Here is a 13937-nt window from a genome sequence, read left to right on the forward strand (position 1 = left end):
GTGATAATATAGATCGACTTCCTTAATTCTCCAGCGAGGGCCTAAATCGTTTAACTTGTTTGGACGCGGAGTTTTACTTTTCGAGGCCAGCAGTCTATTCTTTATATACCAAACTCCGCCAGACTACTCTTCGTGTAACAACTCAGGCTATTCTTTGTATATCAAACAAAATTGTACTTATTTTATTGTGGGTCTCCACACCCACCGATCGCACCATTAGAGGTACTAATCTATCGGAAGAATGGGTCTGAGAATATTTTATATGAAGGCCACGTAACTTTTGATAGGTAAGACTTGCACATCAAACTGCTGTCCTGAAGACCAATGGAGGCGTGGAGCCCCCGGATTTGATAATGATTCCACGAGAAAATGTAGAAGGCTAGAGGCTCAAGTAAATGGGGTGGCGACCCCAGCATGTGGATATATTTAATTGGAATATTTCGAGGACTTTCTTTTCCTTTTTTTTTTTTTTTTTTAAAAAAAAGAAGATATTTTTCTTTTTCTCCGTTGGCATTTTGGTTGCACCTGCACGTTAGTGGGAGTATACAAGAGCAACTCAACCACCACTTCCTGTCTGATCTAAATTGTAGTGGAGACGGTCGCATTCTGATCCTCTCGAGTTGTTTGGAATGGTTAACCGGCTTGCAACCTACGTGACTTCCACGCTCCATCAAACCCTGCCTAACGGGGTTGGGGTTGGCGGTGGTAATATACTAAAAGACATGGATTTAGACCGATTCTATGGGCATGGATGGTTGGTATCTGATCTGGCCTAGGTCTAAGATTAGGAAACCATATTCTGATTTTTGAGCTAACTCTTGATAGGTTACATTTAGTCCATGTGAATTACTGCTATGATTAGTAGATGGATAAAAATTCTACATGAGTATTGCACCTGACCTGATCTATTTGGTCTGTTTCACAAATCAGTCCGTTTAGCTTAATATAGTAATAGGGTGGAATTAATGCATCCCCTCATTAATATCAAAAAATAAAAAAATATGGATATATTATATAAATCTTGTATAGATATATATATTCATGAAAATCAGCATGCAAAATATCCAAAAACTATACGGGACTTACAAATCCATCATGTAGAATTTGTATGATTGGCCACATAAAATGTAATGCAATTAGTCGCATTATTTGCTTTCCTATAAATAAATAAATGTTGACCCAAAAGAATGTAGGATAGCAATCATTTGCGTGTGGATGGGAACCAGGTTCGAGTGAGAGATAGATCTGATAGGCATCTCATAACTTTTAGCAAGTACCCCACCGTAAAAATGATGCCTCTAAAATTTGAAGCGTCCAATCTTTCAAAGTTACATAATGGAGTCACCAAATTATTCCCCTTTTTAAAACAAACTTTTCAAAGATGGAGCCGGTCGTATGACTAGATTTAGGGCGAAGTTTTTTCCTTTCTTTCTTTCTTTCTTTTACATTGAATAGATTGAAGGCGAAGTTGGAAAGTGACCATGCACCGTCTTTGTCTGCATGCACCCAATAATACTAATTTAGTTGGCCCTAGAGCTGATTCTTTTCCTCCTACTCGCAATTTTCTCGACCTGCAGAGGTATACAAAATCCCCATACAAAAAGGCATTCATTTCTTTCTTTTCTCAGGGCACCCCCTCCATCCCGGTAAACCCGCCTATATTTGCCACTAGATTCCTATTTTTCCTTTCCGGTAGAATACAAGATTCCATTGGACGCCACAAGATTTGCTGTCCATAGGCTCCGGTCTGGTAAATTTTTCCCATTTCGATATGCATTCAATTGATTCATACCTCCTTTGTTTACTAACTACTTTAAATACTCACAAAAACGTCATGCAATGGATTCTTTCAGTCTCGCACCAATTCATCAGCGTCCTTTCCATGCCACAAACGCGCGACATCCAGAAGAGCAAAGAATGCCCTCAACATTCTTGCATGACAGGATTAGGAGGCAATCCCAAAGCTATGCCACCACTATTATTATCATGCCCAGCTTCCTCTCCTCCAATCTTTTGATACCTCTCCTTCCATGGATTCTTCTCCTCCTCCTCCATCTCCCCGCCGGCGCCGCCGCCGCATTCGATTACCGGGATGCTCTCTCCAAGAGCCTCCTCTACTTCGAGGCCCAGCGCTCCGGCCACCTCCCCTACAACCAGCGCCTCCCCTGGCGCGACCACTCCGGCCTCACCGACGGCCTCGAACAAGGCGTCAGTAAAATTTTTGGCCCGCTATATCCCTTTCGTCTTTCTTCGTTGTCTTTAGCTACGAGTACTCTTAATTGACAAGAGCGAATGCTGCAGGTGGATTTGGTAGGAGGATACTACGATGCCGGAGATCAAGTGAAGTTTGGCCTGCCGATGGCTTTCACGATCACGATGCTGTCATGGAGCGTCATGGAGTACAGCGAAGAGCTTGCAGCTGCCGGGGAGATCGGGCACGCCCTGGATGCGATCAAATGGGGGACCGATTACTTCATCAAAGCCCATACCGACCCCAATGTCCTCTGGACCCAGGTATATGCATATCCTTGGATAGTTAATTAGAGATTGACTAATTCCATGTGTACCCATGTTCATTGGATAGCTGTTCCTGATGCTTGGATCACATCATAATTCATTAAATTTTTGCCGACCGGAGTAGGTGGGAGATGGCGATACCGACCACTACTGCTGGCAGAGGCCGGAGGACATGACGACGTCGAGACAAGCGTACAAGATCGATGCACAGAATCCCGGGTCCGAAGTCGCAGGGGAGACGGCGGCCGCCATGGCGGCGGCGTCCATCGTGTTCAGGATATCCAATCCGCATTATTCCCACCTCTTGTTGCATCATGCCCAACAGGTTGGTTGGATCCAAGAAAAAAAATGGATATATAATGGAAATGTTTGATCCGAAATGGTTGCTTAATTAGTTCTAATTGGATGGGAATATATATCCTTGTCTTTGTTTGTATTGTTCCGGAACTGGTTATAGTTGTTTGCATTCGGGAACAAGTATAGGGGGAGGTACGACAGGAGCGTCGGAGTGGCGAAGAATTACTACCCGTCGGTGAGCGGATACGGCGACGAGCTACTCTGGGCGGCACTGTGGCTCCACCGGGCGACCGGCAAGGAGGAATATTTGGAATACGTGGTGGATAACGCGTTCCGGTTTGGCGGTGCCGCATGGGCCATATCCGAGTTTAGCTGGGATATCAAATACGCCGGCCTCCAGGTCTTGGCTTCAAAGGTATAACCCACCAAATTTCTTTGTCTGTTTTCTTCTTTTTGTCGTACATAAAGTAAGAAAAATGTGAAGCCTTTAGCTTGGCTTTACAAAAAGCCTCCTACCACCGTAACGGCCTCCTTCCTGATCTCACCAAACACAGAAATAACAATTATTTCATGGTCAATGGGTTTTTATTCCAATACATGTACATATATATATTAATATTGGCTGTAGGCCTACATTTTATGAGGTCGATATTGGTAGTAACAGGAATATTGATAGCAACAGGCCAACAGCTACATTAGAGCCGTATTTTTTTTTTTTTTTTTTTATGAAAGAGCCGTATTCAAACAAACTTACTCTTTAGAAAATAATTATATTATTTAATATCATTACATTTTCGTATATTCATAAAAATGTTGGTACAAGAATAGCATTTTTTGTTCAGTAGATGGTGGAAGGAATAAAGAAAGATAATAATCTTGGCCATTGACAGTGGACATGATATTATCTCGCTGTCATAAATTGTATTGTCAGTCAAGGAAATATAAAACTGGGCTTCCCTCAAACAATAGAAATATAAACTTGTTTCCAGGAAAGAAATAATGGATGATAACCGGTCCACAGCTACATAAATATATATATCATATCATATCATATCACCATGTTTCTTTGAGAAACCTACTGCTTATAACATACTATATTTCTTAATAATAATAGACATTCATGTTTTCGTTCAACAAATAAACAGTAAAAAGGAACTAAACAGCAGCCTTGTCGCAGCCACTGCCTTAGACTATACTGGTCTTAATCCAGGTCATATTTGACCGTCATAAGTTGTACAACATAATAAACGTGCCTCAATATTCTTACGACACCGTTATTCAAACCCTCATGGTCGTGCTGTAGAACGTGAGTGTCGTTTTGTGGTGAAAAAGAGTGTGAAAGCTTATGATTAGATGATGACGTAACTATTCGCATCACCACTTGTGTGAACCTTACGCTACGGGAAAGCAAAGGGGCAGGCTTAAATTAAAAGCGACCCCCTACGCTGGGATCCCGGCCAGCTGGTGTCAGCTGGGGCCCACATCCGTTAAGAGTCAATGGTGAATGCAACAACTGCGCTGTTCGGTTGAATGCTAGGAGGGGTGCAATCGTGCAAGTGAGCCGGGTCAACCTAAAGCCTACGTGGGGATTCGAACTTACACTTGTTTCACATGCTTCGGAGAACTTACATGATTTCAACCTTACTGACGTGTTCTTCCACCGTCTCGTCTCATGGATTTTATTCATCGTAATTGGCCCACAAAAATAAGATGAGATGATTGATACCATACACGTTCATGTTGTGCACATGGTACAGAATATAATTTTTTCATGCACATGATGTGGAATTGTAACCATCCAAAATATTGGAGCAGATTGGTTCATCAAGCAAGTGGAGTTTCAATATAGATGTTGACCGAAAATTAATGGACATCCTTAGAAGAGCGTGTAATGCAGATAGCACCAGAAATTAAGCATCAAATCCAGTTCTTGTGTTTTTTTTTTTTGTGTGTAGAGGATCCCAACTAAACATCTTCCATCCTTGTTTAGCTGGTTCAATTGTTTGCTTGATAACCATTATTGTTGTTGTTGTTGTTATTCCAAGAATTTGATGGTCACAATGTTAATTACTATTCTCAGCTGCTAATGGAAGAAGGTGGAAACCTGCAAGAAAAGCACAGGCGCAGACTGGAGAAATACAGATCAAAGGCGGAGCACTACCTGTGCTCCTGCCTCAACAAGAACAATAACGGCAGCAACGTCCGCCGCACTCCCGGCGGCCTCCTCTACGTCCGCCACTGGAACAACATGCAGTACGTCACCGGTGCAAGCTTCCTCCTCACCGCCTTCTCCGACTACTTGGCCAAATCGAAGCAGGAGCTCCATTGCCCTCGAGGCACCGTGGGCTCCCAGGAGCTGCTCTTCTTGGCCAAGTCCCAGGCGGAGTACATCCTGGGGGCCAACCCCATGGGGATGAGCTACCTGGTGGGCTTCGGACCCAAGTTTCCGACCAGAGTGCACCACCGGGCGGCGTCCAGCGTGTCCTACAAGGAGGACAAGGCCTTCATCGGCTGCGCGCAGGGGTTCGACAAGTGGTTCGGCCGGCAGAGGGTGAACCCGAACGTCCTCGTCGGGGCGGTCGTCGGCGGCCCCGACGCCAGGGATGTGTTCAGGGACGTGAGATGGAATTATATGCAGACGGAGGCGTGTACATACAACACCGCGCCGCTGGTCGGAGTGCTTGCGAAGCTTGCTCGGTTGGAAGTTGAGGGAGGGAACCCTTCAATTTCCTCATGGTAGTACGTAGTACGTAGCAGGTTCCACGTAAGAATGGTGGAAAGGAGCAATCCTAAATTTTTCCAATTTTTTTTTGTTTATAAATTGTTATTTGGTGTGAGGGTCGAGAGATACGCCGAGTATATCTATAGGAAAAGAAAGAATATGAAAAACTGTAAAAGAAAGAAAATTAATGAAAGAAAGAGAGAAACAAGGTTGTTTTTTTTTTTTTTTTTCCAAAATTTGTTCTTTCTTTTTTACTAATTTATTGTAGCGTCTTTTTCTCCCTAAATTGTTGCTTGCAACGAATGGACCACAAGCTGAGACACAGCAAGGACATAAGAGGGATAATTATTCAATTTACCAAAAAAATAATGCTAATTACTCGCTTGGAAATATCATGACTCTCTCTCTCTCTCTCTCTCTCTCTCTCTCTGTGAAAACAATATTTCAATCAAACGCTTGATCCACGTAATTTGTTCATAATTTTTTTTTTTTTTTTCTAAAACTGATGACCACGCACCTGCTACTATAATTTACTCTTGTTTGTTAGCATCCTACCAAATGATTACCTCAAAACAAATAAAAATCAATATGCGCGTATCTTTTCCGGTAAACAATCAACATGGGTGCGTTCATTAGAGATCGTATTTAAGATGCGACTTTGACTTGGAGCCTCATGCAACCTAGTCAGCTAATTGGGAATTCAAGGAATTCCTGCACATGAAAGCTACATTTACCAAGGTGGGTTTGCTGACCAGTGCTCTTAGGGCAGGAACATTGAAAATTAGCAAAATCTTTATTCAAGACATCAGAGATGAGGATTGCACCCATCACATGAGTCAACTTCTCATTTCTCATTAATATTAGTTTTATTTTGTAAAAAAATAAAAATATCCATTGTAGGTACATTAATGCACATTCTTTTTCATAAATACTACCAACCCTGTTTTTCAAAAAAAAATAAAGTACCACTTCAAAAGTTTCTAAGCAAAATGAACATGAACATAAGATATACCCACTAAATAAAAAAAAAAAAAATTAAAAAATAGTCAAATAAAATCAAAAATAATTCATAAATAAAAACATCTCTAGAGTATTAAATAGAAAGGAGTACATAGTCAAATAGAATTAGTAGCATTCATAACAAAAAAATAAAAAACATCATCCAATTATAATGCTTGCGCCTTCGATCTCCTCTAAACTTTTGAAATAAATCCATCCACTTTATCTTCACATCATCCAGTATCAACAAGTCCTTTTCAATGAAAAATAGCAAAAGTTAGAGATTAAATTTAACAAAATTCCAAAAATTTTTTAAAAAATATATAGATTCAATAATACCAAGAAATTAATGAAATTAAAGTGAAGTACTATTACCTAAGCCTTCAAATAAAGTATTGGATTTAAATCCATGTTCTCAGAAGTATTTTTCTTCCTTCTTTAATTGTGTGCAAATAGAGAAATCAATATTTTTCTTTGGAGGACATGTAGCAATATTATGTCCCACACCTTTGCATAGCCGACAAGTATTCATCCGTTTTGCTAGTTCTCTCCCACCTTTATTTCGCTTTCGCCTGGGATGCCCCTTTGTTTTTGAAATTGGAGGACAATCAACAAAATCCCGTGGACAGGATGTATTATTGCGATCCAATATAATTTCTTCCTCAATAAAAATATGCTCGAATTCTATTTTATCATCACCATATGATGCTTGACGCCGCCAATGTGATGGCAAATACTTAGAAGAAATTTCATAGCAATCCTTATGAAGAAAAATGCTCAGAATGTGATGACAAAGTTAACTCACCATCCCAAAGAACAATATTTTTTTTACAGCTTGCATCTTTATAATATTGCACCGCACAAATACATTACCACTCTCGTGATGAATTGAATATTGAGCACATCTTTCAAACTTCTCTTGAAACTTCTCAAAAGCAAATCAAGTGAGAATGGTACGATCCTGTTCTTGTAATGGTGACATTGTTCTTAAAGAAAAACCTTTATATTTTTCTAACATTGTATCACGTTCTTCTTTTTGTTCAGTGTCTTCAATTGCTAGATTAATCTGAAAGATATTGAACAAATTAAATTGTAAGAGTAATAATAACAAGAATAAATTTCTAAACACTTAATATATAACTGATCTGTTTAAAAAAAATACTCAAACACTACAAGAAATACCATTTTTTGCGATGAATTTATTTACGATAAAAATATATTTCATCGCAAATAAAGATATTTACGATGAAAATAGAAATTCATTGCTAATAATTATTTATTTATGATGAAAATTATTTTTCATCGCAAATAGATGCATATTTGCAACGAAAAAAAATTTCATCGTAGTTACAAATTATTTATGATGAAATTAATCATCGTAAATAATAAAATATTTATTTTAATTTTAAGTTTTCAAATATTAGCTATGAAAATAGTTTCGTTGTAAATAATAGAAGTATTTGCAATAAAAACTAAATTTTTGTCCCAAATACTAGTTATTTATGATAAAATTTTTCGTCACAAATATTTTAAAAATTAAAAAATTTTAAAAATTCAACAATTAAAGATTACTTGCGATGAAATATTTACATCGTAAATAATAAAGTATTGGCGATGAAAATTAATTTTCATCGTAAATATCAATTATTTACGATGAAAATTTTTCATCTCTAATACGTGAAAAAAAATTAAAAAATTAAAAATTATTTGCGATAAAAATTATGCATCTCAAATTATGAAGTATTGGTGACAAAAATTAAATTATTTACGATGATAATTTTTCATCTCTAATACATGAGAAAAAATAAAAAATTTTAAAAATTAAAAAATTACTGATATTTACGATGAAAATATTACGTCGTAAATAATGAGTATTTGCGATGAAAAGTCATATTCTGTTGCAAATAATCAATTATTTACGATAAAAAATTTCATCGCTAACACTACAATAAAATTAAAAATTTTATATTTTTAGATATTTATGATGTAAATTTATGTCGCAAATAATTTAACTATTTATGATGAAATTTAATTTTATATCACAAATAAAAGTTATTACTGATAAAAATTTCATTGTTAATACATTAAAAAGTTAGATAAATAAAAAATTTAAAATATAAAAATTATTTACGATAGAATGATTAATGTCATAGATTATCAAAATATTTGTGATGAAATATTAATTTTTAATTGAAAAATGTTGAGAAATTATGATAAATTTTTTTGTCACTAATAATTAAGAAATTTAAAAAATTTAAAATGTCAAAAAGTTAGGTATTTGTGACTTAAAAATAAGTTTCGTCGCTAATAATCGACTTTTAACGATAAATTTTTTAGTCACAAATAATTAAAAGATAAAAAATTAAAATAAATTATCAAATATTTATGACGAAAATATTTCCGTCGCTAATAGTTTCAGTATTAACAACGCAAAACTATATTTCCATCATCAAAAGTTGATTTTTTAAAAAATAAAAAATAAAGATAATTTATGATAAAAATTATTCGTCATGAATAATGAATTATTTGCGATGATAAATCGTAATATCATCGTAAATCGGTGATTATTTATGATAAATATTTTCATCGCTAATAGTTAAAAAATATAAAATTTTAAATTTGAGAAAACTAAAGTATTAGCGACTTAGAAGGAGTTTCCGTCGTTAGAAGTGGTTTTAGCGATGTAAAATTTCATCGCTAATGTTTAAAAAATTTTCAAACCTTCATTAAGTTTTCATATTGAAGGATATATATTATAATAAATTTTTTTATATTTATAAAAAATTATAAGATAATTTTAAAAAATAATATGTTCAAAATAAAGAAATCTTGGTACAAATGGTGGGGCACATGAAAAGTCATATATAATGTAACTTCAACCGAGAAATATTCATACATCTAGTTATGTAAATATCTTACCATTAGACTCTTGAAATTTATATAGGAATCTTTGCTTGATTTCCTTCATATATGAGCTCTGCAAGCTGGGGAACGTAGTATCCTAGTAAATTACATGATTTGATTTCGACGATAATTGGTATTTACATGATTTGATTTCGATACCACATGGTTGATCAAATGGGTAGAATTAATTTAGATTCCCAACTAAAAGAATAATCGCAAAATCGAATCAAATTTAGAACAACCCCAAACCATAATAAGATTAAATTAGAAGTGTTTTGGACTTCTAAGCAGATCTAAGACATATGTAATCAAAGAACAACTCATCGATCCCCACGTAATGCTCTCGTCTGTGGATACTTGTCGATTTTCGAAAGAAAACAGAGAAAACGATCGCATCATCGACGACAGTGGATTCGACGACCTAAACTATCACGAAGCTCCAATTTTCACTGACTCGACGGTCATCGGTTCCATCTCTGCCAAACCCAGCAGTCGGAGCTTGGGGGGAAGGGAGGCAGGGGCGGCAGCAGCGACGGAGTGACAGACAAACCCCAGGGAGTGGACACGATTTGGTCTTGTTTCAGGAGTAGGCATTGAGTGTGAGATTGGGATTGTTGCTTCGTACCAAGAATGTATACACACATATATACACACACACATATACATACATACATATATACACACACACACACATATATATATTATTATTGCATTATCCAAATTAAGAGATGAATGAAAAATGAATGGAAGAAAATAATACTGAGAACAAGACATATTTTAAATTTCTCATTTAAAAAAAATTCTTTGAATGAGAAATTTTTTTTGTTGATTATTAGCGATGGAAAATAATTTTCATTGCTAATTATGTAATTCACGATGAAATGATGTTTTTTGTCGTAAATAATAATTTTTCGAGACGTTAATTTTTCAACAAAAATTTTTTTTTATGGCGAAAACTATCAACGATGGAAATCTTTTAATTTTCATTACTAATAAGCTAAATAGCGACAAAAATTTTATTTTTGTTGAAAATAATAATTTTCGGGACATGAATTTTTCCAACGAAATTTTTTTTATGACAGAAAGTATTAGCGACAGAACTTAGTTTTCATCGTAAATAATTATTCATTCAAATTATTGGCGATGAAAAGAATTATTAGCGATGAAAATTTTCATCGCTAATACCCTACGTCCTGTCAAGTCCCATCAGAAACCTATTTTTCTTCCTCTTCCCCCTGGGCATTTTCTCTTCGCGTGCATATCCCGAGCTCTTCCCCTCCGATGTCCCCCATCCCCGTCCCGACCTCCTTCGCCGCTACCGTCGATAAGTCTTTTTTTTTGTTCGGGGTGTGCCGCGGCCGGAGGCTGGCGGCCGGCATGCCGGGACAGTGGCCCGCAGCCGCATGGGACCTGCGGGCCTACGGGCCGCCACATGCCGCGGCCAGCTACCTGGGCCGAGATGATGGCCCGCGATCGCATGGGGCCTGCGAGCCACCTCGTGCTGCGACCGACATGTCGGGACGGCCGCTTGGTCGGGACGGCGGTCGAGACGACGACCCACGGCCACGTGGGGCCTACGGGCCACTGCGTGCCGCGGTCGGCATGCCAGGACGGCCGCCTGGGCCGAGACGACGGCCCGCAGCTGCGTGGGGCCTGCGGGCAGCCACGTGCTGCGGCCGACATGCTGGGACGGCCGCCTGACCGGGATGGCAATCCGCGGCCGCATGGGGCCTGCGGGCTGCGTGTCGGGGATGGTAAATTTGAAGCGGCCGCGTGGGGACTGCAGGCTTGCGTGTCAGGCCTGCATGGAGCCAGTCGGGCCTGGATGGGGCTAGTTGGGCTTGGGTTGGGATTCATGTTGATTCACAATTTATCAGTATAAATCTTGCACAAACATGGTACCAAAATGAGCCATACATATTAGCAACTCAAGTGAAACAATTAATATATTTGAAGGACCTAAAGTATCGAGGTAATTGACATGTCGTACAAAAAATAACACCTAGAGGCGTATATGACATACCAATTCGATTAGAGATGGATGAAATTTTAAATTTACATGAAGAGAAATCTTTTCAGTAAGAAGAACAAACATCAGCCGAATTTTTAATTGATGAAAAACTTGTAACGGCACCTTTGAATAGGGCTGATCTCCCATCTAACGAAGTTGAAGCTGATTTTGTATCTAATCTGGATGAGTCAGAGGGCGACAATCAGTTCATAAAGGATGATGAGATAGAAGACGATACATATATTGATTACTGTGATTCGGACGAGAATCTATACATTGAGAAAGATACGAATATTGATGAGTAGATCTTTATTCTTCTTTCAATTTTATGTTGCAATAATGGTATGCGATATAATTATATTCATTAGAATATTATTTGATTTTTATTATTATTATATAATATTATATTTATTTACATCTCAATTCTTGCAGATATGGCATCAAGAGATAGACGACAATGGTCGCATTCACAGTTACCTGCAGACAGCTCGGAGGTTGAGGCACCTTCATCGATCTCCATTGCCTCACCGGCTCCCGTGTCAGAGGATCCTACACTGACAGGTCCCAGTGAGCCGACTACGAGTGAGCCGGGTCTCAATGAAGTGGGTCTCAGTGAGGCTGGTCCCAATGGTATTAATCATTACACTTTATATATAATCAATTTTGATTCTTTTATTTGGATCATACTAATATTTATTTATTATTATTTCAGGTCAGTCTATATTGGTTGTCAGGTGAGGACGAGGTCCATTGAAGAATCTCGTTTTGGAGTGTTAAAGACATGAGCATTCGGGACAGCATCTTCGGATAGAGATACCGACCGGCTACACCATACACACTAGGGGATGGTGTGAGCCATGGCAGACCGAGCTAGGCATCATATGCCACAGCTATACCTCGACGACGCTCTTCGATTGGCGTTATATTGTCCCGGCTCAGAAATAGATTTTCTATACCCACTTACAGGTAAAATAAATTATATTATGAATATTTAATTTGCATAGTATTCTTCTAATGTTTGTTATTGGCAGGATGTATTTGACATCGTCGATTTCGAGGATGATCATGTGAGGCAAGTGATTGATACCCATCTATCCTAGCGCTTCAAGGATTATCGCCATTACATGCATCAGCATTGATACCGGGTGGTGAGGCTCATGGGCAGGAGGCAGTACGGTTGCAGCCCTATGACAGCATCACCATCGACGATTGGATTACCATATGCCGGCATTACGAGGATCCGACATATCAGGTTACACATCTAAACTTTTTTTTAGATTTTAGTGACTTAATTATTTATTCTTAAATTATATTTGTTATCTACTAATTTTACAGAGACGATGTACCCAAAATGTGACGAACCGGACGAGACAGACCGTGCCGCATTATGGAGATTCGAGATCATTTGCTCACCACATGAAGCATATGGTACGTATTTTTTAAATTTCTAATTATGATATATTTTTTTAATTATTTAAATTTTTTTTAAATAATTCTCAAATTACAGAGAGATGCTGAGAGTGGTGAGCTTCCTGATAGGATCGATATCTACCAGCGAACCCACCAGCGACGTTCGGGAGAGTGGATGACGGGGAGCCAGGAGCTCTTTGTAAGTTTTTTCAATTAATTTTTTATTCACAATTTAATTTTTATTAGAAAATTAAAATAACTTTAATTTTTATTTTCAGGATCATATGACTGACATGAGATCCCAGCCTATTCTTGAGGGCTCGACCGTACCCATAGATGATGAGATCTGTGATCGAGTGCTCGGTACGAGATCCTGTTATGTTAGGGGTCTAGGATATGGGATCATTGCTCCTTCATCTTCACGATTATTTAGGGCTGAGATCCATTCTACATGCCAGGCTCGGTTGATGGAGGTGCAGAGGCAGGCTGTCGATGATCGACAGCAAGCTGAGCAACGAGCTCAGGACCTAGCTGCACGGATCGACTAGTATCAGCAGCTCCAGATCCAGATGATGGAGCGGATGGCGCACATGGAGCAGACGATCCAGATGCTGAGCCAGCTGCAAGCCGGTCCGAGCTCCGTCGAGCATTCTCCATCCCCACCTCGTTCTCCACATGCCGATATGTGACGGCTCTTTGATGTATTTTTTTTTAAACTCTTATAATTTTAATTTGATATAATAAAATAATAAAATTTATTTATCATTTTATTATGCAAATTTTTTATTCGAATTTCTTAATTTATAAAAAATATAATACATATAACTTTAAAAATATATCTAAATTTAAAAAAAAATAATTAGCGATGGAATTATTACCGATGAAATATTTATCGTAAAAAAAATTATAAAAATAATTTAATTTTTTAAAAAAATATATAATTAACAGCGACGAAAAATTTTTCATTGCAAATAATTATTAGCGACGTAAAATTTCTTCAAAAAAATATTTATTTACAATAAAAATATTAGTCGCTAAAGTTTTTCAATTTTTATTTTTTAATTAAATAAATTTTTT

General features: G+C 37.7%; 1 protein-coding gene across 3 annotated transcripts; it reads left to right on the forward strand.

Moving 5' to 3' along the window:
- The first annotated feature begins 1460 nt into the window (after positions 1-1460).
- Positions 1461-5926, forward strand: LOC105050194 (endoglucanase 11). Of its 3 annotated transcripts, none has more exons than XM_073261643.1 (6): positions 1461-1745; positions 1854-2208; positions 2302-2514; positions 2642-2842; positions 2975-3229; positions 4895-5926. In XM_073261643.1, the coding sequence occupies exons 2-6, from the start codon at positions 1918-1920 to the stop codon at positions 5552-5554; spliced, it is 1620 nt and encodes a 539-aa protein (XP_073117744.1). In that variant the 5' UTR covers positions 1461-1745; positions 1854-1917; the 3' UTR covers positions 5555-5926. The 3 variants fall into 3 exon arrangements, with proteins under 3 accessions (XP_073117744.1, XP_073117743.1, XP_010928421.1); XM_073261642.1 differs by having other exon boundaries at positions 1463-1750; XM_010930119.4 differs by lacking the exon at positions 1461-1745 and having other exon boundaries at positions 1911-2212.
- Positions 5927-13937: the final 8011 nt, after the last annotated feature.

Source organism: Elaeis guineensis, chromosome 8 (genome assembly GCF_000442705.2).
Source record: "Elaeis guineensis isolate ETL-2024a chromosome 8, EG11, whole genome shotgun sequence".
Classification (NCBI taxonomy): domain Eukaryota; kingdom Viridiplantae; phylum Streptophyta; class Magnoliopsida; order Arecales; family Arecaceae; genus Elaeis; species Elaeis guineensis.